General features: G+C 37.9%; 2 protein-coding genes across 6 annotated transcripts in view; one reads left to right on the forward strand and one right to left on the reverse strand.

Annotated features, from left to right (window-relative positions):
* igfals (insulin-like growth factor binding protein, acid labile subunit) overlaps window positions 1-5286 on the forward strand; it is a 12168-nt gene extending 6882 nt beyond the window's left edge. The window contains exons 9-23 of the mRNA XM_054607242.1: window positions 27-269; window positions 358-633; window positions 714-858; window positions 936-1127; window positions 1226-1366; window positions 1468-1659; window positions 1755-1862; window positions 1970-2114; window positions 2264-2531; window positions 2621-2673; window positions 2845-2999; window positions 3181-3307; window positions 4028-4159; window positions 4247-4411; window positions 4607-5286. Of these exons, the coding sequence (XP_054463217.1) occupies window positions 27-269; window positions 358-633; window positions 714-858; window positions 936-1127; window positions 1226-1366; window positions 1468-1659; window positions 1755-1862; window positions 1970-2114; window positions 2264-2531; window positions 2621-2673; window positions 2845-2999; window positions 3181-3307; window positions 4028-4159; window positions 4247-4411; window positions 4607-4944 (2680 nt within the window). The 3' untranslated portion in view covers window positions 4945-5286. The remainder of the gene's footprint in view (window positions 1-26; window positions 270-357; window positions 634-713; window positions 859-935; window positions 1128-1225; window positions 1367-1467; window positions 1660-1754; window positions 1863-1969; window positions 2115-2263; window positions 2532-2620; window positions 2674-2844; window positions 3000-3180; window positions 3308-4027; window positions 4160-4246; window positions 4412-4606) is intronic.
* Window positions 5287-6386: 1100 nt separating this feature from the next.
* unkl (unk like zinc finger) lies at window positions 6387-23027 on the reverse strand. Of its 5 annotated transcripts, none has more exons than XM_054607066.1 (16): window positions 22914-23027; window positions 22118-22327; window positions 18922-19098; window positions 18227-18360; window positions 18005-18140; window positions 17797-17914; window positions 17448-17532; window positions 16724-16878; window positions 16101-16289; window positions 15279-15329; window positions 14982-15159; window positions 14802-14891; window positions 14449-14685; window positions 13826-14013; window positions 13441-13698; window positions 6387-6616 (listed from the first exon to the last, which is right to left on the reverse strand). In XM_054607066.1, exons 1-16 carry the CDS (start codon window positions 22976-22978, stop codon window positions 6407-6409), a joined length of 2481 nt encoding a protein of 826 aa, XP_054463041.1. In that variant the 5' UTR covers window positions 22979-23027; the 3' UTR covers window positions 6387-6406. The 5 variants fall into 5 exon arrangements, with proteins under 5 accessions (XP_054463041.1, XP_054463040.1, XP_054463044.1 ...); XM_054607065.1 differs by having other exon boundaries at window positions 16715-16878; XM_054607067.1 differs by lacking the exon at window positions 6387-6616 and adding an exon at window positions 7343-13283 and having other exon boundaries at window positions 16715-16878.
* Window positions 23028-24005: the final 978 nt, after the last annotated feature.

A 24005-nucleotide genomic window follows, 5' to 3' on the forward strand; every position in this document is an offset into this window, starting at 1 on the left:
TGATAATAATCACCTGCTTCACACAGACATAATAATGTGTGGAATAAATCATCGGTGAGGACGGAAGCCGAGCTGCAGCTGAGCCAGCAGGAATGTCCCCGTGTTTATATGGACCTGCGCTGCCCTGAACCTTCAATAAAACCACCAAGAACATCCACAAATCTTTCATCAGAGTCCAGGTCACCAGCCAAACTCAACAATCACGAGGAAACACCACCTGCAAAGAAACGCAATCTCAAAATGCATGCTGGATTACAGAATGGGGACAGGTAAATATGTCCTGCATTAGAAACATTTGTCATGCTTCAGTCCAGTACATTTTGTTTTCAATTTATATTGTCATGTCTCTGCTTCCAGGGAAGTGACTGGAAAGAGTATGTTGCTTCAGAAAATCAGGGAGATGAACAGAAACGGGAAAAGACATCCCAATGTATATGCAGACCCTCCAAATTCAGTGCCAGAGAATGTACCAGAAAAACTACCCAAGTCTGTAGAGTCTACTTTAAGACATGAGTCACACAATCTGTGGGGAGAAAAACAATCTTCTCATGTACAGTTTGAGTACAGAAACCCTAAAATGGAAAGCCAACCAACAACTCAGAAAATAACAATCAAAGAACCAAAGCAGCAGAGGTATGCCTTTTATTTCCTTATTCATTCAACACATCACTGAGAATAAACAGATATTTTAACCATGACAATGTTTTTGATAGTGACCAACAGAGACCTCGAGCTAAGCAGACATATCCACGTGAGCAACACCAGCAGATTCTTAAGCAACTGGAAAAGCATCGTCCACCCAAATCTGTCAATCAGACGCAGCCATCTGCTGAAAACACTGATGTTCTTTATGATTTTGTAAGTAGAATAAATCTCAAAATGTGCAGGACTTAGAAAAATGGCCAACACTTACAGTATTATGACTTGTTTTACAGGAAGCATCACATCTACAGTCGATCAGTACACTACCTGCAGATATTGAAAGTAAGGGACGTATGCTGCTGATCGTAGACCTCTCCAGTCCCGGTGCGGTTGGATCCAGAGCTCACAGGAAGCCCAAACATCTGAATTCAGCAGAAACCAAATCAGACATCTACAACACTTTAGTGGCTTGGTTTCTGTCTCTGGTTAGTGAGTAGCGGCTTCTCTCTCCTAATCTGTTCCGACGTTTGTTATGGTAAAGCTGAGTTTCACCATGTTATGGTCGCTTGCTTACGTGTGTTAGGTTGGCCCCGAGCCACGCCATGATGAAGACGAGGTTGGTGCAAAGGTCCCATTCTGGGTTGCAGGACTCCAGCAGCTGTGGAGCGAGGATGGACTGGGTTTGCACGTCTTAGCTGTGGCTCGTCACTCCTATCCACCAAGGGTGAAGAGCAAAAAAGCAACGAAATAAAAAGAAACACACATACTCTGGAGGCTTTATAATACCTGTGCTAATGCTGTTCTTCTTTTTTGTTTGTTTTGTAGAAAAGAGACAAAGACCTCCATACACCTTTCTATAACCATGTCTGCAGGTTCCTCACTGAGACCTCCCTCTCTCTTATCGCCACCTGGCTGCCTCAGCTCAGAAACCTGCTGGACCAACGAGCCTATGCCTCACCCATCCATCTGCCTTCTTCCTCTTTAAATTGTTTCATCTCCACCACCCCCAACATAAAGGTGATGTGTATCAGAGAGCGTGTTTTAATATCATTTTAAAGCACGGGTTTTGCATTCTGTTGACAGTGTTCTGCTCCCTTGGCTTCGTGTTTCAGGTGATAGATAGGACTTTTGGTCTCAGTCCAGGCTTTTACTGGCAGACTGTGGAAACTCAGGAGCATGTTTGTAAGGGGAGAGAGACCACACAAGAGCTTCAGACCGAAGTGAGCATGTCCCTCAAAGGCCTGTGTGTTTTGATCGTAACAAGCACTGAATCAGATGCAGTGAAGGTGGAATAACTGTATATACGTGGCTCTTATTTTTGCTGCAGGTATCGGTCGCTCTGGGGTTTAAAGCTTTCCTCCTACATCCTGTCATAGCACACTACACCCTCCAACTCGTTCTCGACTCAGGGCTCGATGTGTGTGGTCTGCGGCTCCTTTATCCACCACAGGGGTTCCTGAATTACAGTGCTGGTAGGACATTACTAAAGCCCTCTGGTCATAAAATACCCAATAACTCTCCGTCTGGCTCATTGGTCTGGTGTGCATCCTGTTGCCAACTGTGGCATAGGTCCTCCGTCGGACTCTTCATTGATTTCAAATTGTATCCCTCTGACTCATAGGTGCTGTTCCAGTAATCCAAAGAACTGATGAGACCTGCCAGCCTGTTCTTGCCCTTGCTGTGCGGGGCCCTCGTGCTCACTCAGTGCTGAAAGATCTAACTAGCTCCTTAAAACCTCTGATGCCCAGAGAGACAGATCACCATCCTCCCGAACCTCCTCTTCTCTTCTCCTCTGGACTGGACAGCCAGGTCCACAGGGAGCTGTGCTTGTGGTTTTCAGGAAGAGTTACAGGAAGAAGTGCACAGGCTCACAACCGGCCTCTGAATAGGTTTGTTGTGAGAATGTCATTAGATTTCAAGAAGTTTATATACCCAAATCTAAAAATGTTGTAATCAGTCACTCACACTTTGTTTGTAGAGTTGTACCTTCGAATGACAGAAGAGGAGTCTTTCTGTGTGCTACGACGAAAGGTACTGTAACTCAACAAGGAGCCACAACTGTGAAAAGGGGGGGAAACTGGCATCTGTCCACATTTCATTTTCAACTTTCATGTTAACTGTCCTGTGGGAAATTTGGTTTGCAGCAAGGATCAAAGATTCTTGCATGAGTGTGGCCGCTAATCCTTCTCTCCCCCTGCATAGCCGACTTACTCCTGGTGGTGTCGCCTGCCGTGCCTCCATGTTGCTACGGCCAAGTGCTGGCTGTTTGTGAACGCAGAGGCTTCAGTCTGTGGGGGGTGCAGAGGCCGCAGCTTCAGAGTAATGGCGCTGCAGTCCTCGGACTCTCCAATCAGCAGGTGGCACTACGAGCTCCTCATTCAGAGTTCAGACTTTCAGAAGAATAGTGTGTAGAATGTAAAAGATACGATTTGACTGTGCCTCATGACAAAGGTCTGAAACACAGAGACAGACAGCTCTCTTCCTAAAAGAGGCCAGAGATGAGTCAGGGGGCGTAACACCTGTGTATATTTTCTCTAGGCTCGCGTGTTCTGCAGTCCACACATTGTGACACCAGATCAGGGTCAGCCGGAGCTGCCCTCTCACTGTCTGGTGTTGTTACTGAGGAAAGAAAATGCAGTACACCACAGTGTTAGTCTGCCAGCAGGTCTGAATTCCATCTCAAATTTTATCTAAAGCATAATTATTGTCAAGAAATCATATCAAAAGTAAACATTTGTAAAGAAGCCCTGAGATTCAAGTGAAAAACACAATCTGGGGATCCGTTTCTCTGCTTTATTTATGAGTGAAGAATAGGTGACAAAAAAGTTTTTGCCAGGTAGATGTTTTTTAATCAGGTTAAAGGAAGAAAACATTAATTATTTTAGTACTATTTAGAACACGGGATGGAGGTGCACTGGAGTGTTACATGAGTATTACAACAAACACACCAAAAATGGCCAAACTTTTTTTGGGTCACCCATTTACTTTGATGAAAAACAAAAAAGTAACTTTAATAAATGATCTGGCAAAACACTTTCTTTTCATCTGTTCTTAAAAGAAAACATGGCGGCCCACAGCTACCAAAGCTAAGCAAAGTATCACTCTGTAGTTCTTCCTTATACCAAGTATGTCACTGTCACATCACAAGAACAACAGATTTTGTGGCTGTGCATCCGAGACACAGAGAACATCAATAACAACTGCAGCTGTTTTCCACACTATATACCTCACTCTTATCAATAGTGATAAGGTTGATAATCAATTTATTTACATTTTTATTGATAACCAGATTTTTTTCCTCTCTTGCTTCTTAGGGCTTCTATAAGTCAGCATTACCATGTTTCTTTTCCAATAAAATAACCTTGCAGTAACTATGTTGTTTCAGCCCTAATGAGAGAATTTAAGGCACAAAAGCTTCTGGGTTGCCTCCAGTCCAGAGTTGATGGGCTTCAGACAGTAGAGCCAGGCTTCTGTTTCCACACTGTGCCTTACAGCAGCAACCTGTACGATGTCTTTGGTAAGCTCCGCGTGTTCAGCGTCAGTAAAGTTGCAGATGCTCCTCTGCTGTTTCCCTTTATGTTTCTTCTCTATATTTGCTTTTTAGTTAAGGGTATGTGGGCAGTGCCAGATCCCTCCAGTGTGATCCTGTCCCATCAGAAGTGTTCATCCGACTCCGACAAGGAGCAGGTGGCGATTTTGACCTTCTGTGGAAAGGACATGAGACAAGGCCTGAGCCTCTTACACAGAGTGTTGACGGAGGAGCCAGAAGGTGGGCGAAGTTCAACTGTAGCACAGCTTGTCCTGCGTTTTGAAACTTGAGTTGCCAGAACAAACAAAATACAGTGACAAATACAAATAGCAGCCCACACAGTTGATATTGACTGAACAGACTAGCCAGTATGTCAGTGAATTATTTATTAAGGATTTCCTAACTTTATTTTTTCAATGGTTGCAATGTTTCAAGGAGGATTCAAGCTGCTTGGCCTGAAGTGGCTGCCTGCGTTGAGTCGACTTCAGGCTCAGGAACTGAATCCATACGAGGTGGGGCAGCAGCTCTGCCAGGACAGCCTGGACAAACTGATGCCCGCTCATGTCCTAGTGTGTGCTCTTAAACGGGTGGATGCTTTTGCTTCACTGAGGAAGCTCTTACCACACGATTACCCCGGTAACCTCAGTGTCCTAATGTCACCCACACCTGAAGTTGCTTTCAGACAAGCCTCCCTCTTCTTCTTTGAGCATGAGATGATTCCTGCTAGGTTTGTTGAGTGTTGTATACAACATGCAATCAGATACCAAGTCTAAAGTCGAGTCTTTTGAGATCTAGTTTGAAGTATTTGAGCCTATCACAAGATTTGAGAAGAAATAATAACAGTCTTGTGCGTATACCTCAGGAAAAGTCTCATCACCCCACTTCTGTCCACTACAGACCACAGTGCTCACCCAGTTCTGAAGTTCATTCCCCAAAACTGCAGAACTAAAGGTTTGTGTATAAAAGGACAACATCTTGAATAAAATTTATAACAACCATGTTGAGCGTGATTTTTTTTAAATTATTAATTGATATAGTGATGTCTTAAAGAAGATTTCTAATAACAACTCAGCACAATTACATTTTTTCCAAGAGTATTATTATTTTTGATTGTATAAATCTGTGGAATTAAACTGATGAACTCTCTGACTCTGCGTGCACAGTTTTCTCTCAATGGTCGGCCTGTCACGATATCTTCTTTTGTTCGACGATATATTGTAGCAGAAATAATTGCGATAACTGATGTTGTAATTTTAAGACCATTTTATGCCACTGATATAATAATAATAATATAATTGCACAATAATGCAAGCACACCCTTTTATAGAGCAATGACTTGTTAATTCTTATGAATATTCATTTCATATTGGAATGTGAACAATATAATACAAGATTTTAAATAAATAAAACATTAAATAAAACCAAACAACCAAAACAATAAATAAAATGGACTCTCCGGCTCTGTAATAAAAAATGTGCAATGTCTGCACCTGTATGTCTTCAAATCTCAAATGGGATATCAACTACTCAATGTGAATATGAGGGACTGATATATTTCTTGTAACACAGGCTAGTGTATAACAGTTCCAAACTATATTATCATATTAATGTCTTACTATGGTCTAAGTTAAAGTTTCTGTGAATTCTGTTACATTTTGATGTGATAATCAGGAGATACATCTTTTAGGAAGGAGTTGTGTTTCATAATGTGTCAAAGCAGGAATTCCTGAAAGGAACTTTGAACATTCATCATGGGATGCGCTTCACCTTCAATGGCATCAGGACCAAATATAGGTCTGTTCTTCTTGTCCGGTTTTATTTTGATGACCAGACAATTCTATGTGCAGATAACGTTTGTCAGGAGAAATGCTCTGTAAAGTCTGGAGAGCTGTCCTATGCCCTATACTCATGTTGCATTAGTGGTGTACTCAGGTATTAACCTCTTCCTGACTATGGTCATCAACCTGATCTCACTGGGTTCAATCATTTATTAAAGCAAAATGGGTGCCATTAGATGATTTAATCATTTATTGTGACTTTGGCAGGGACTCCTCTGGAATGATGTTGAAATACGACTCTGTTCCAGATGACCTTTGTAAACCATGTTTTGCTTGTTCATTGGTACCAGGGATACACAGTGCTCTCTGGCAGTCAACCTGTCCGCTTATTCCCTTAAATGCTCCACCTCTCAGCCAAGTAGCATCCCAGCAGGACAGGCTGGAGCAGCTGCTGAGGTCAGGCTGCCATCTGGTGGCAGGTAGGATGAGCGTACTGGACGATGAGCAGAGGAAACACAAGGCTGAGACACGGAAAGTTCATCAAGAGGGAAGGAAAGGGTGAGGAGTTCGGCTTGGTGATAAGTTGCTTTAGGGAATACTTTTCCCTTGTCTGTTGTTTCATTAAAAGATGGCTCATCTTTAGACGGCATCCTGTCTCATCTTGGTGCTGCAAGAGAAAGCAATTGCGACCGGCTTTATATTGATTTTTGAAAGGTAATGAAAAAGAATACTCAAACCTTTGCGCGTACATGTAGAATATCTTTTTATAAATACACTTTTCCCTGTGCCTCTCATAGTCACACTAGCATCTACAAAGAGAGGTCAGAGTTAGAAAAAGTGGGGGAAATGATTATCTACCCAGAAAGAGGTAAATTATGAATACGATTGGTCTTTTTCTTCAATCAATTTGTCTACATTGTGTATTCAGCTGCTCTATGTAAACCAACCAGGTGTAATGCTGCATTATGATTTGTTGTATTTTCATGAAATATTTTTTTGTTTGGCAACAAGTCACCTTGGAACTAAAGGCAGCTGATATTCTACTTATTTGGTGCCTTATCTCCAAAGGGCTGTGACACCATTGTGCCACAAAGCTCAGATGGGTGCACAGGTACAAGCATTCCAAAGGTAACTACATGAGATAGCACTTACATATGTCTGTTCTAGAAAATCTCATTTAGAATTCAACTGTTCAGGAGAGGCTTGTTTAAGATAATATAAATATTTTTCCAACTAACTGTAATTTAAATAAGTTAAAAACTCCTTCCCCCTCCTCTGGTGTCCACTTCATTTTTAATGCACAAGCAGTTTTTCAGATGTTTCGTTAGATTTTCACATTTATTTTCTTCTGTAAATTACGTTTGAGACAAAAAAGTATCCACACATTTCAGATGAAAAATTATTTTAATACTCAAGATGATAAAAATAATTTTGTGAATTCTGTAAACCATTGCATAACTGTAGTGTAACAATTTGACAAGTGTTAACAAACTAGTAATGCACTACAGAAAATATGCTGTACTCAATCCTCAATGTAGAAAAGAAAAATCTAGTATTCTAAAACTTGCACCTATTTTTGTGTTTACAACACAGAAAATATCAATATACCAACAGAATAATTTTCTAAAATTATCAGTAAAGAATTAACTACATATCCATACAGCTCGTCACAAAATAAGGGACATATTGTTTAATCTATAAATAATATCTAAACCCACTGACATTTAGCAAATCAATCCATGAAATGCAGTTTCCTCAGATTTAACACATTATCTATTAAATAAATGTATCACCCTGAGAAAAATACATTTCTTTCCTCAATTCCCTCATTATGCTGACAAATAGATACATGAAAACTTGCATTTGTTTTAGTACTAATACATTTTATTCAATAGCAATTCACATCTAGATGCTACATCATAATGAATTAACTGAGCCTCATAATATCCAGTGACCTGTTCATTTAATATCTAATTTAGAACAATACATTCAATATTTCAGGGCTTCAATGTTTAAATAACATTTCTACTGACATTTTCTAAAGTGAATGGAACAACTGGTTCCACATTCAGATTATTTACCTTTGACAACACCTGCTGTACTAGTATTTTACTTAATTTGAAAAGCGCCATACATCATAGTCATATACATGTACAAGATTGCATAAATTTTCAGGCTCCATTTTCATAATATTAAAAACAAAAAGACAACACAACTAACAATAATGCAAAATAGATTAAACTATTCCAATGCAGAGCATAATGATACATTTATTACAGTTCATTTACAAGAGTCTTCCTATTTGGTGCTTTTCCTAACAAACAATTGAGTTTTTGGTGCCAAATGACTTATTGAGATCAAAATTGTGTATTCAATGGTTAAGTATTGCTGTTTTTTGTTTTTTTTAATGGTATGGCAAATACAGACTGAGATAGACGATTATCAGTCTTTTCGAACCTTTGCTTCCTCCTTTGGAACCCTTGAAGCAAAACTCATTAGATCGGCCTTTTCCCTTTCAGCTCAAGTGGCCTTAATCTAGAAGATCATTTAGCAATCACATTGTGGTCCACACAAATATTGCAAGGCACTGGAATTTTGATTCTAATTAAACATGTTATATTTTGCCATCTTACTGAGAGCAAAACTCTGTCTCGGAGACGTATTCTCTTCATACCAATCAACATTATGTAATCATTAAAGGCACAGATGTACTTAAGAAAGTAGCTGGTCTGTTTGAGATAAATTAATCAAATCTATAGAAACGAAAACTGTGCTTATCAAGTCATTGTTTTGTTTCATTTCTTTTTTTACTTGAATTTGGGCAAGTAGACCACTTGAGAGACCAACAACAAATTATGAATCACAACAACAACAACTCAGTTTTTGTTACGTCTGTATCTGCCATTAATGTTTGTCACAATCATCATCTGTCCCGTCGTTTTACAAAAACAAAAACTAATTTGGACCACTGCTTTAAGAAATAGAAAACAAAGAGTCAGATAGAAAGAAAGCACCTTACAGTCACTGTAGGCCGATCATAACAGCATATAATGCATAACCATCAATTTCCAAAGTGATTGAGATTACGGAGTTAAGCAAAGTCAACAAACAAAGGTTTATATGGCCACTTCAGAAGCACAAATGTCATTCACCTTTGACATTCCTTCACTGTAGACAACAATTAAACTGACACCGAATCCTCCTTAAAGTCGGCTTGTGCTATCCAGTACGGCACAAACCTGCCATATACGTCAATGTGTACTTAACACAAATCAAAATTTACAAATACACATTTTGTGAGGATCTGACCCATGCAATTTGAATCCTTTCTGTATCGACTCACTATAGCTAACTTAAGATAGAAAAAGATGCCATTAATTGCTGTTAATGAACATTATCTATTTAAGGTACTAGGTGGTAACTGTTTTAAATCAATTTAGGTTTCTTACTGAAATAAAACAAATGATGAAATGTAGCAAAAAAGAAATAACAGTTCAAGTCTTTGGTAAAACTGCAAAGAAATGGGCTCAAGTCCATAAATGTTGTAAGCAAAAGCCATTGGCATAGTCCTGTTGTTCACTCACTACGAGGAAAAAATACATCTTACTGAATAAAACATTTAAGCATAAATCCAGCCGAAAACAGAATTCCTGCCACTCACAATGCTGTCTCAGGTTCATCCGGACCGCCTTGGTGCTCTGCCACTCAGAACTTTGGATCAGACCGGCGCTGTTCACAACTACAGGCCGATCTGTCCCATTATACTTTAGGAATTATTAGAATTCTGTTCAAGGGGAAATGTTCCCTTTAGAATCCGTATTTGGACAGCTACTAGAACACTACTTTGGTTGATTTTTAGATTTCCACACTAGACATCTTTTTAGTTGGCTTCACAGTCAAAACTGAATCGACCAAAGGGCCGTGTAAAATGAGCTGCACGGTACACTCAGCGAGAAGAAATCCAAATAATGTACATTTCCCTTTGATCACATTTTTTAAAAAGGGACAATTTAGAGCAGTACATGTCTGTAACATCATTCTTAGTGATATATGAAAGTACTGAACCTTTGACTCGGATTTACAAATCAACAATTCAATTAAGTAAGATTTAGTTAAATTAGATGCAGAAGGAAGATTATTTCATAGTTTTGGAAATCTGAGCTGTGGATGCACGACGACATTCAAACATCTAAATGTATAACAAGAAACTACATTAATACCTTTTCCAGTAGCAGCGAAGCTTGCAGAAGATATTAAGCCTTTACTACATTAAAAATAAGTCTATACAAATATTCTGGCAGGGTGACACAGTGCAAACTTTTTTTTCTTTTTTTTTGTAGCTGGTTAATATATCGCATAACATGCAATACCAGAAGTGTTTAGCCTGCCTTTTATGCTCCGATATAATGAAGTCACAAATCATATAAATGCTGAAATACCATAACCCTTTCTTAATTATTTTCCTCTGAGTTGCTTAATTGTCATTTATGTGAATGTAAACAATGCATTTTCCCATATTTAGAAGTAGCAAAAAGTGTACCTGGAGATACATGATTTTCTATTGAATTTAACTCAAGAATAAAAAGGTTGTTTTTGAACACAGTAGAAGGTCATTTCAATTAGAGGACCCTTAGCACACGTCCCATCAAACTTACAGGTCAACTACGGTTATCTTCACTCATTGCAGAATAATTACGCAAACAAATTAAAACTACTTCACTGTCTAAAAAGCGTTTGCTATACAGATGAATCCGTCCTGCTTGCATACTCCCAAACATTTAATTGGAAAAACCTAATTTCAAAGACTGAAGCTGCACCAAAAGAGCACCGCGGCCGAGGAATGAGTGGGTGGGTAGTCGGAGGGACACGGGCGCTGACAATGTTTCGTTTTCATTTATCTTCCGCAGAAATACTTAATGAGATTGGGCCAAATACACTGGCATATATTTATACATACACGTATAGTCATACACAAGTCAATGTTTCTGCAAAGTTAAACAAGACACATTTGCAGAAATCCTTTGCACAAGCTTCGACTACCTGTGTTTTGCTCTGACAATTCTACAGATGTAACGTTTTTATCTAAGGCAAGGCACTTTAGAGTTAGAGGCCGATATGTTCTAGACAAGATCAAAGGGACTAGAATCCTACAAAAATCACCATCTCAGGCTTTTAGCAAATACAACACATGCTTTTCTAATAGGCTAGGCTATATAAATCTCTACAAAAGAACTAAGTGATTGAATTACAGCCTTAACATGTAGCATGTGCCTTACTGATATACAGCTGCTGGTTATGCCTAAAGTGCATTGTAAATTTGCACTTATTTGATTGAAATTTTATAAATCTAACTATGAAAGTAGAAACTATTAAGTACTTTTCTATGAAATCTTAACAATATTTAGAACCATGCCATGATTTAACAATATGAAACATGAAATATCCAAATTATGTTTCACAGTACACACAAAAGCTTCAGACATTAGCTTATATAGAAAAAATTATAAATCAAAAAAAAAAACAACTCAAAAGAATACCTACAAAGCAGCTTAAAGCTTATTTCTATATACCCTTTAATAAAGTCCCAGGTCAACAAAGTGCTTTAATAACAAATCAAACTAAATGATGCTTGACCGGTTGCATTTAAAAAATGTTTACGAGAATGTGGCTTTACTTAAAGAGGAACACAAAGATGTGTCATGTGTTTCATCGTTTCCTTGGTTAGTGTGATTTCCTGCCGCTGATTACAGACACAGATGTGGTTCAGCACTAATACCTTATTGGATGTGAAACATTTTACATAACTGCATATTCAATCTCTATAGTTGGACAATACTTTGGCCAAATATGAGTTTTTTTTATCATCAATTACTCCCAGTAGTTTTGAATGTAAGAATGCAAGTGTGAAAGTGTAATTCCTCAGAGCGTAGAGCTTCTAAGTGTTCTAGCACTTTTTAGTAGAATAAAGTTGATGCTGACACATCAGTTTTGGCAGCTCCACGCTACATGTAAATGTATGAGCACACACATTTATTTTCTGGAATTTCAGACTGATCAAGTCAGAACAAAAATATGACTTCCTTATTAAGCATCAGTCACATTCAGGTTTTGGGATATCTTGTTTCTCGATTTGCTTCCAAAAGCTCCCGAGTGAATTCTTTGATTTATTGTATTCCTCTTTAACTAACAAAAAATCTGCTTTGAGTTTTGCCCATTTTATGTTTAACATCACTGGACTTGTTGAGGCCGAGTGAACCCTACATTTCTTGGCAGTATGTTTCAAATATTTTCACACTGATTTCTTGCAATTGAGATCATACGTGGTTTATCAAAGTTTTCCCGGCATCAAAATAACTGAAAAATGACCATAAGACTGACAGTATGAAAAAGACACAGGAATTTGTTATAGCTCATTTTAAAACTAGAACTTTTCAGTTAAGATATTAAAGTTACAGTGACTATGTTTTCTCTCTTGTATTTCTCCCGTCAAATACAATTATCGGTGATTTAACAGATTTACAAAAAAATATTTAAATACACATTCCCTTAGTATTTTCGGAAAAGCCTTCAAATTTGCTCTGGGCGGACTTTAAGTGCATTAAACGTTAGAGATCAGAGTTATATCCACAATAATTCAAAGTGTAGTGAAGTATTTCCAATCCATTAACAGCCAAACACGTGGGAAGAAATACAAACTCACGCTCATTATTGTCTTTGAGTATTCAACTTTGAACCAAAGTTTATCAATCTTTAATTTTTTGTTTACTGTAAGAGCAATATGTCAGGTTGGCAATGCACATTAGCCAAAATGTATTGCTGACAAACGTAAACAAAATATCAATATCTGGACACGAGACATATGTCCTTTAGAGTGACTGATGATTTGAGAAAAGGGCAAAGCAAGTTAATTTGATATTCTAATTTGAGTGCGTGGCTTTCCATTCAGAAAGCTATCTGGTTGAGGTTACTGTGCACATAAAATGAGCAAAAACTATAATGATTAAATCCCCTGTACACAATCTGATTCATAATACTATTTGTTTCTCAGTCAAACATCATTGTATTCTAAATCAATTCAATCACTGTATGAAACAGACATTTCTATTTAGAAAATGTAATATCTATTAGTAGTTTTTCAAAGGGCTAAATCTTTAAATAGTACCTCGAGGAATTGTACATCACCACTTCATTATTTTTGTTCTACAGTAGGGACATTCTGTTTTACTAGGTGCACAGGTCTCACATAGTACATAATGTTGGCAAGGCTGCAGAACAATGCAACGATCATGCTTTTGGCAAACTATACATTTCTTTGACTGAAGCTGATATATTACCTGTTGGGAAAGAAAAGAATGAATATCAGCTGCAACTAAGGGAAATACAATTCATGCAGACTTTTCAAATAAGCATGCTTGATGACAAAAAGGTAGATCTGAATGATAAAACTAGACGCTACAAAGGAAATTCTGTGTGTGATCTAGTCTGTCTTACCCCGTCTATAAGGTCTAGGTCATTACGCAGCTGACTCTGGATGGAGTGAAGCTTTGACAAGGGGAGCTCGTCCAGATCTCTATAGCTACGAAGAAGAGGTGTTCCAGGGGTGCGACAAAGCACATCAAAGTCCCCTTGGAGCTCTTTCAGCTTGCGCTCCGTTTCCTCCCATTTCTGTTCTGCCAGCTGTCGCTCTGCCTCGGCCGCCTTCGCTTGTTCCTTTGCTTCGTGAGCATCTTTCTGGCAAGCTTCACAGGCCTGGAACAAAGTAGAGTCTTGGGATTAAAAAACAACAACTTGCCATCTATGAAAAGGGCAGTCACTCTGATACTCTAAATAAGACGTATTGTAATGAGAGCGCATTTATAATATTTATAACACTGACTTGTTTGACCTGATGCCAGGCCTCCTCCCATTGTTTGATCTTCCTCTTGGCCTCATCCAGATCTCTAAAAAGGCGGGCTAGATCAGCACTGCTGGTTGCGGAGGTTAGGCTGCTGAACACTGGAGATGGACTCGGTGAAAAGTTGCCACTTACAAAGTCCCAAATGCTGCTGGCCCCTCCATTCAAGCCTAGGAGAGTGATGTGTCAAAATCACAAGACCAGGCATCAAAGTGAATCATTAGTTGGGGATGATAATAATAATAATCTGATAATTCTGATAACTATTTCAATCAATCCTAAACTAATGGTGTTTATAGAAGTGATTAAGCTTTGAGAATTCGAGAACTGCCTCTTTCTTGTTTCTTCATTGGGCAAAATATTGTTTCTTACACAATCAAACTCTAACAGCTAAACCTCTCAGCTCAACTTCAGCATATGGAACTAGATGAAACATTTAAGTAAATGATGGAAGTGCTCAATACTTAAGTACGCTCTATTATAGTAATGGTGCCGTAAATCTAGAAGCATCTTAAACGTTTTCATTGACATATAAGACTTTGAGATTAAAATCTCAAGTAAAATGCTTCCCACATATAACAACATTTCTGATGCTATCAGCTTACCCAAAGAATTCTGGGAAGAGGAGGTGGGCGTTCCCAGGAGGCCATGCTCTTGCTTGGCCAACATGTTTGAAGGTTGATTCTGCTGCGATAACGTGGCAGACAGCAGGGACTGCGACAGAGACTGTGAGAGCGAGCTGAGCGGGGAGGTGGAGAGCGATGACGAGGAATTAAACGAGGACGATCGACCCAGGGAGCCGGGAATGTTGACCGGGGCAGAGCCACCGAGCACTCTTTGACCTGTGGGGACAAAGTAATAACTGTTGATGCTTTTTAAAGATTTGAACAAGATTGAGACCATCTGTGATCGACTGCTCAAACCACTGAAAGTACTCTCACAAACTAGGTGTCCTTACTTGTCAGTCCTAGACTGTTGTCTTGCTCCTCTAAATCCTTCTCAAGAGACGCAACATTAATGTCACTGAAGTTGAGGTCCAAAGCAGATCCTGAGGGAAAACAGAATACATCCAGCTGTCATTTTACCACAAAATGGACAGTGTCAGTAGTCAGCTGGATTCCTTTAACAGTTGACATACCTATGACAGACTCCACTGTGTTGCTCCCTGGATAGAAAGGAGTGGCTTTTGCATTCATTGTTGATAAGGTGGTGGGTGAAGAACTATCTGAGCCAATACTAGAGGCCAAGCTGGATGTTATGCTGGAGGTAAAGCTTGATGCCAAAGGGTTCACCGCAGAGAATACAGAATTTGGGGTCTAAAAGGGAAGCACAAAAGGCATTGGTTTGATTCCCAAATAAATCAATGTGTTATATACATAAGGTAATATCATCAATCTATCACTACCAAGTAATCAACACAAACTTGAACACAAACCTGTTTGTCTTGGTCCATTAATTTGTGATCCATATGTCCCTTGTTCTTAATCTAAAAGTGTTCAAAGACAGAAACAGTACATTTCAGTGAAAAAACTAGATTTTACATATTATCTAATATCAAAGCTAATGTAGCCACAAACTAAAATAAATAGACCTTTTGCCCTCAACCATTATTGACTTTACCCAGGGGAGCTAACAGTGGCTTCATGACGTGCTCTGGAGCAGTGCTGAATACTGCTGATTCAAAGTAGTTCTTCTAGTTGTCATGATTTATGTGGTAACTTTTTACTGAAGTACATCTGATCAGAACACGTTACTTGACTCTTTCTGCCGCTTGCAGCTCTAGCAATGATTCAAAAACATTGCCTTTGCCATCATGACAGAAGCAGACACATTTTACTCTGAGTGGGCTGCATTCTTCTCTAATAACTACAATTCTTAGTTTAGAGTTACAAATAGTACTGGCTGTATACGCATCGTGAAAATATTTTTTAGGCAGTATGATTGCAAGATCGAGCCTCTTAGAATATTAACAAAATGCAACATGAATTATGAATATCACTCAGAAAACGCTCGTCAATGATGAGATACTATTGAGTTTTTTGGAAAGAACACCCACCACATGAAATGATATAAGACCTTAAAAATGAAGCAATTCATGGACAAATGTCTCAAAAGTGATTCAATTAAAATGACATGAGAATGAGAAATAAATAAAACATTAATTCAAAATGAATGACAGTGATACATTAACAGTAAAGCCCTACGTTGTGTCTATGAGTTACATTCTTCCTAAAGCTGAAGAGAGCAGTCTGTATACCTGATCCTCACGTTCAAAGCCCGGAGCTCTAGGATAGTTAGACGTCAGAGATGAGACACTGGATGTGGTGGACTCTGAACATAAACTATTATTAGTTAAGGATTTGGGCCTGCTGATGGATCCCACTGGGGATAACAAACTGTCGCTTCCTGAGCTTGGAGTTACAGTCGAGCTATTAGAACATGAAACCTGAGAAAGAGAAGTGCACATGATCTTAATAAAATGATGATCAGAAAATAAATAAAACCAATATTCTGAACGGACTAGAGAGTCTATCTTAGAATGAGAATGTAATAATAAATGAATTATAGTCTTAAATAGCACTTTCAATGAGAATTCGCCTGTTCTTTTAAAATAACGCCGTGATGAAATGTAAAACAGTTAAAGAAAATAGTAGCAATGACAAATCAATGTATAAAAAACATGCAAACAGAAAATGAGAGAATGGCAACATGTCGACAAGTAAATGGCTGAATTGAGATTAAGGTAGCTACATAAGCAGACAAACATAAAATCTAAAGAAATGTCTCTACACTTTAAATCGAACACCTTGGACGAGTTGATTCGGATACGTTTTCTATGGAAGGACTGACGTAGCAACAGAGAAAACATACACTTCCTACTTGTCCGTTGCTGCTGGTTGCGCTGGTGGAGTTGCCTCCACTGTTCCATTCACTGACTGGACACTCTGAATACTGCTGAGAGCCCAGCTGGGCCTGTGAACTGGACTGTATCACTGTTAGCAATGAGCTCATGGTCTCGTCTGTAGAGGGAATTCCTGAAAGGATTAAAATACATAATTTATGTGAGTGTGTAAACAACCAGGTTGCAAACAGCTAACATCCAATAACATTACTTTTGACTTTAAATCAATCCAATGGTAAATAGTGTATCTAACTATGAACCAAGGAATCACTGTGTGTGTGTGTGTGTGTGTGTGTGTGTGTGTGTGTGTGTGTGTGTGTGTGTGTGTGTGTGTGTGTGTGTTTCCTTTGAACGAGAACCGTTCATCCAATCTACTTCATAATTGGTGGGTTTATTGCTGCGGACCAAAGGTCTAGCAGTGTCAAAGGTGGTGCAATTTGGACACAAGACAATATTCTATAATCATTTTATAAACCTCGGTTAAACAAGCGATAGCGCTCTGTGCAGCAGCCGGGCTTCAGGACTCTGCGAACTGAGTCTAGCATGTCATCAGCGGGTCTGCAGTTGACTTTTGCTGCTGGATATACGAGCTATTCTCCAATTGCCCGGAGCCATCAAGAGCATGTGCTTTACTACAAATTGAATAGATCTGCAATTCTCTACTTTCGTACTGGAACAGTATTTAAACAAACTTTCACTTACTTTCTACATGTGCAAATGCACAAAACGGTCCTCTGGGACAGTATCCAGTTTGTCGCATATCATTGCATTTGGTAGATTTGTAGATCTTAAGAGGAAAAAAACAAAACAAAAGCCAATAAGAAACAAACTTAAGATGTTTGCCTACAGAAAAACTAGTAAACCAAAATGTGACAGCTGAAGCTACAATATAATATGAACAAAACAATAAAACTTCATTATCTTTGTTTTTACTGTTTTGGTAACTAGTCAGTCTTAGAGCTTGGGTAATATAATTGCAATTCATTATAGTGCAGAGGAAAGCTCTGACTGATCAACCTGTTCATTTTCAGAAAAAACTAAATTCACTTACTTCTGGGTGAAACTGCTGCTCGGTGCGAGAGTGACAATACTGGCAACTGTCTCCGCTGTCACACTTTGAGGGTTCGCCCCATTCATCTCCATGTTTCACATTAGGGCAAGGTGTTGACCTGCATTCATAGAGTCAGAACCCTTAACCCATTACATTTACACAACTTGATACAATATGTTGCTCTAATTAATACTGAGTCATGTCTTACCGATATTTGAACTTTCTAGGATTTCTTCTTCGATCCCTACTGTTGTGGTAGTGCGGGCAAGCGTAGCCCTGTCTGCATAGTCTTGGGGGCTTAGTACACTGATCGGTTTTGTAGTTGGCTAAAACAAAGTTGGTATCTGCAAAAATGGCACAAAGTATTAATGTCCTTTTATTTTGCTTGGTACTGCATGAGCCCATTATCGTCAAAGTGAGGCTCACTCACCTTGCCACCGGGGGTCTTCTGTCAGAGTTTTCTCAATCATAGCTTGGCTGGCTAATACTCCAGGCTGCAGATCAGGAATGCCTTCCCCAGATCCCAACTGGCCATTTTGAAGGGCCTCTTGTGCTTGAATCTCTCTGTGCACAAAAAAATTGTTAATTTTTATCCCCAATTCCTCAAAAAGTAAAATATATATAAAAGAGATTTCGTCAGAACACCCTTAAGCTTATTTGTTATCTTAAACATTTTCATATATTAAAAAAATAATTCATTCAGAAAATACATCTTGAAATATCAAAATACCAAGAAGAAAGCCAAGAAAGATAATGTACTAATTCTAACATAATCCTACATTTATCAATTTGACTGCTGAACTTTCTGTACAGTAAACAATTGTCAATGAAACCCTTTGTTTAAGTCTTGGTATCAGATGACCTCATTCAACTCTTTCAGCAGCACAGAGCTCAATAAAGCATGTTTATCTAGTATCAGGTGTTTTTATTTGGTTTTTAAAAGTTCATTAAGCCGAGCCCTCAAAACCGAGTTACAAACCTAAACATTATCCAGCCAATCTATTTAACCCTATTCATACAGCCGTTCTGTTTACATTATGTCTGAATTAGCTGATTTGTTCGTTCCCATGGGGAGTGAAAAGTTTGGCAGTGAAAGGAGAGGCCGCTATTTGCTTTGTATGTCACCTGATATCATAGACTGGAGGTCGGAGATCATGTGGCCCGTGAGCAAAAGCACAGTGGAGTCCATTCTTCACACAATGCCCTCGAGCATCTGTCTCATGGATACAAGTGCCAGTCTTGTAATAGCGTAGATGGTACTTGCGCTCTGTGTCACCAGTGGTCCGGTGTAAATAGGGACAGCTAAGGAAGCAAGAATACAACATTGAAAAATGTGATTAGTTGAGCTAAATTAAATTTAAAAGATTTGGCATGACATTAAAATAATGAAGAGAATGTGCAGACCAAACCTCAAATCTGTCCAAAACAAACATGAACAACTTCAAGCTCAAGATAGAATTGGACAGTACAACTCTGAAATGCCTGTGCAGCCAGAATCTTTCACGTGACAACATAACAGCCAAGCGCTGCACATTTAAAACATGGTCTGAACAAAATAATTTAAATTGTAATAAAAGGAGGATTTTTTTTTTTTTTATAGTTGCACACACATTCTAATCAAGAATAAGATTCTGCTGTAGGTGTTTGGCTGACACACCAGCAATGCCTCTAGAAATGTATGGTCAATAAGCCTCTTGAATAAACCAAATTTTCCTTTCTTGAATAGCAACAGTTGCTATGGCAACACATAAGGTCATACAAAAATAGATGCCATTGGCAGAGGAGGAATTTTAAGGACTAGCAGTCGTTCATTTTCCATTAGTTCAATAATCTTATTTCTTTTTTTATTTCTATGTGGGACTCAATTAAATGCTGTGCCATTTTTAATTCCCAGTTACACAGAGAGGCTGCCGCCCCGTTGGAGGATTCACACATCTAGTTTGACAGTTTAGTCCATCATATGATAATGCTCGACTCCTCTAAAGCCACAAGCTCATCACAAAATGATTAGAAAACTATTTTTCCTTTTGTGAAGATAAATGATGCAATGTGAAATAAAACTGGAGACTAAATGGTGACGTGTAGCAAAAAAATATTGAAATAACTAAATAGTTGTCTTTACTGTGGGGACTCTAAGGAAAACTGACATTTTTTGAAAATATCAAGCTAAGGACAAACATTAAATTGTCAAATCACATGTTCTCGTTAGCTGAAAATAATGCTGGAGGGCTCCCACAGACAACTTGTCAAGTAGCCTTATCTCAAACATAAGGAAGTGTGGTCATGTTACATGAAGTGCGAGTTCAAAAACAAATGTTAAATTTAGTACTCGTCATGCATGGTGCAACCACACAAAAGACAAAGAAGTGGCCATGCAATATTGCATCTGTGACATGCTGCTAACACCTGCAGCAACATCACACCTTTCAGATTAGGGACACTAAACTATATATACTGCTCACCAAACAGCTAACAGTGAAACCATGTTTTCCTGGGCAAATAAATACAATTCAAAACAGTAAATTCTTAATATTTCCCTCCTCACTATGCGTAAGGAATACACACAGTTTTCCATTTTAAACCACTCTTTTTCAGTACTAGAAATGTTTGATTACAAAAGGCAGTAATTTAAAAATAAACGGCTCCTTCATCAAATTAGCTTTTATAACCAGGCTGGCATTTTATTACCTCCGCACAGGCCCAGCTGAGCTGATGTGCACATATTTCATTAAACAGAGCTTGTATATCCTACACACTTGTGTACTTTAGGCACAGCAAGCTGATAAAAATCAGGAGGTTTTTTTTATTTTTTTATCTTTGAGAGTTTCCATCAAAATACACAAACATTATAAACACACATGCTTCCAGTCCCCTGCAAACATCTCTACATCAGTTCGTTTCATAGCAGTTCCTCCTTGGTCTACGGACAACCAAAAAGGAACGCAGTTATTTCTCAATGTTTGTTTCAGTCACTGTAGAACACTATATGAAGCAATGAAGTATTATAACAAAGAAAACAGAAGTTTATCCCAACTAAGACACGCCACAGCCAAAAGCCATTTTAAGGACATGTGGACACTTCTCTACCTGATAAGATGAACAGTGCTTTTAATTTTTTTGTGGCATTAGTTTGATTCTGATTCAAAGTCTGATTTGATTCATAAATCTGCAAAACATCAGTGAGTTGTCTTCAATATTAATCAGCATTGCATGGTACATACAGTACCAGTCAAAAGTTTGGACACACCTTCTCATTCAACTACTTTGAAGAATCTAAAATATAAAACATATTCTGGTTTGTTGAGCATTTGTTTGTTTACCACATAATTCCATATGTGTTCCTTCATAGTTTGGATGTCTTCAATATTAATCAATGTAGAAAAAAATAAAAATAAAGAAAAACCATTGAATGAGAAGGTGTGGCCAAACTTTTGACTGGTACTGTATATACTGCCAAATAATTTATAATAATATACAAGTATGAATTTGTAAATTATATTTAGTATTGCTGATCTGAATCTGCACGGTAACTAGTTACTAAAGCTATCAGCTAGGCCTAACTTTTGTGGAGTAAGCATAAAATATAAATATTCAAGTAAAATATAAATAAATATGCAGTACCAGTCAAAAGTTTGGACACACCTTCTCATTCAACTACTTTGAAGAATCTAAAATATAAAACATATTCTGGTTTGTTGAGCATTTGTTTGTTTACCACATAATTCCATATGTGTTCCTTCATGTGGATGTCTTCAATATTAATCTACAATGTAGAAAAAAAAAAAAAAATAAAGTAAAACCATTGAATGAGAAGGTGTCCAAACCTTTGACTGGTGTCCAAACTTTTGACTGGTACTGTATGTATAAATAAATAAAAAGAATTGACTGGTACTGACAATTTATATATATAAATAAATTAAAAAAAATATATATATATGTATTTATATAGTATATATATTCAATACTTTGAAGAATAAAATATATATATATATATATATATTATTTTATTTTAATCTACAATGTAGAAAAAAATAAAAATAAAAATAAAGAAAAACCATTGAATGAGAAGGTGTGTCCAAACTTTTGACTGGTACTGTATATACTGCCAAATAATTTATAATAATATACAAGTATGAATTTGTAAAATATATTTAGTATTGCTGATCTGAATCTGCAAGGTAACTTGCCTTCAATATTAATCAACACAAATAAAAATAAAGAAAAACCATTGAATGAGAAGGTGTGTCCAAACTTTTTTGGACTGGTACTGTGCACTTCCATTAACTTAAAGAGTACCATGACTGGTGGGAGTGGGACTTACTCGTCTCCATCCGGGCAGATGCCTGTGGTCTCGTCGTACTTGGTGCAGTACACGTCGGGGCTGTAGTTGAACGTCCCGTCTCTCCTCCTGATGGGTCGTCTCCGCCGCTGGTTGAGAAAATGCCAGTGAAAGCACGTAAAGGGTCTGTGCTGCGTACACTTGTGCTGCAGGAACAACGGGCACTGCTCCGTCCTGAACTCCTTTAAGTACCTGAAAGGAGAGAAACAAACACATGCATGTTTAAAATTAATGTTTGCAAAAGAGGGGAAAAAGTTTAAAGACAGTGTTTTGCTTGCTGTGGGTTTTGGGTCACTGGCGTTAGCGGGCCATTCAGAGAGCAAGTTACGCAAAAACGTCGGCTGAATGTGCACAAGCGTACGTCTGGAAATGTGCGTAGCAAAAGGGGGAACTCAAAATAAGGCCGAGGTATTTACAAGCAGGCTGGAAGGCGAGTTCCTGGCTAATCATCTAGCAGAGCAAACACACGGTTTTACACCAGAAAGGATTCTTCAGAACAGGTTCCCGACTCGGCGGAGCGGTTTTACGCGCAGGTTTTACGCATGAGTTTCACGCTTTAAGATGTCCGTGTTTCCTGCGTTGTGTGGAGATGTCGTCGGCGTGCAGTCGTTGTTTGCAGTGTGACGTTAGGTAGTCACAATGCCTGGAAAAGCACCCATGTTTTGAACGCAAGAGTTGAGGAATGCAGGGAATGGAAATGCGTAAACGCGCACATGTAAAAGACGCATTTTCCCACGACGCGCACTTTGGTTTGTTTGTGCGCAGCGGCTTTACTCACGTATAGTGGGAAGGTTTCTCGGTTTGTGGAGACGCATTGGCCGCCGTTTTCGAAACCGACGGCATTTTCAGTCAAAACAATGAACTGCGCATGCGCCGGGATCTGTTGCACGTCCGCCTGCAGACAGAGGGGGGGTCGTGACACACTTCTCAGGCTGTTTATGTTGGTTTTTTGTTACATCCGATGTCTTTATCCATACATATTTACATGCATTTATTTCAATAAAAAATAATGACAATAATAATAATAATAACATTGAGTATATGCAGAATATTTCCACAAATAAAAAAAATAATGACAATAATAATAATAATAACATTGAGTATATGCAGAATATTTCCACAAATAAAAAAAATAATGACAATAATAATAATAACATTGAGTATATGCAGAATATTTCCACAAATAAAAAAAATAATGACAATAATAATAATAATAATAACAGCATTGAGTATATGCAGAATATTTCCACAAATAAAAAAAATAATGACAATAATAATAATAATAACAGCATTGAGTATATGCAGAATATTTCCACAACATTACAATTAGAATTTTAATTTCAAAGCAGGGTTTTATAAATACTAAGGTTATCAGTATACCAAAATGTTCAATTATCTTATTTATCTTATTTAATTGTCTTATTTATTTTATATATTTATTTAATTGTCTTATTTATTTCTTTTTTCTCAGTCTAATAGCCACAGAACAAATCTGAACGGGGTCGTGACACACTTCTCAGGCTGTTTATGTTGTTTTTTTTGTTACATCCGATGTCTTTATCCATACATATTTACATGCATTTATTTCAATAAAAAATAATGACAATAATAATAAGATAGAACAGGAATAAAAATGTACAGTATATCCAATAATATATTTACATGCATTTACAAATAAAAAAAATAATGACAATAATAATAATAATAACAGACATTATTATATTCCTTTATTGATCCCCATGGGGGAAATAAATGACAATAATATAATAATAACAGCAGCTCACTATACACTACACAGACAATAAATACACATACTATACAACTACACAGACACAGACAATAAATACACATACTATACAACTACACAGAC

The sequence above is a fragment of the Anoplopoma fimbria genome, chromosome 11, assembly GCF_027596085.1.
Source record: "Anoplopoma fimbria isolate UVic2021 breed Golden Eagle Sablefish chromosome 11, Afim_UVic_2022, whole genome shotgun sequence".
NCBI classification, from domain to species: domain Eukaryota; kingdom Metazoa; phylum Chordata; class Actinopteri; order Perciformes; family Anoplopomatidae; genus Anoplopoma; species Anoplopoma fimbria.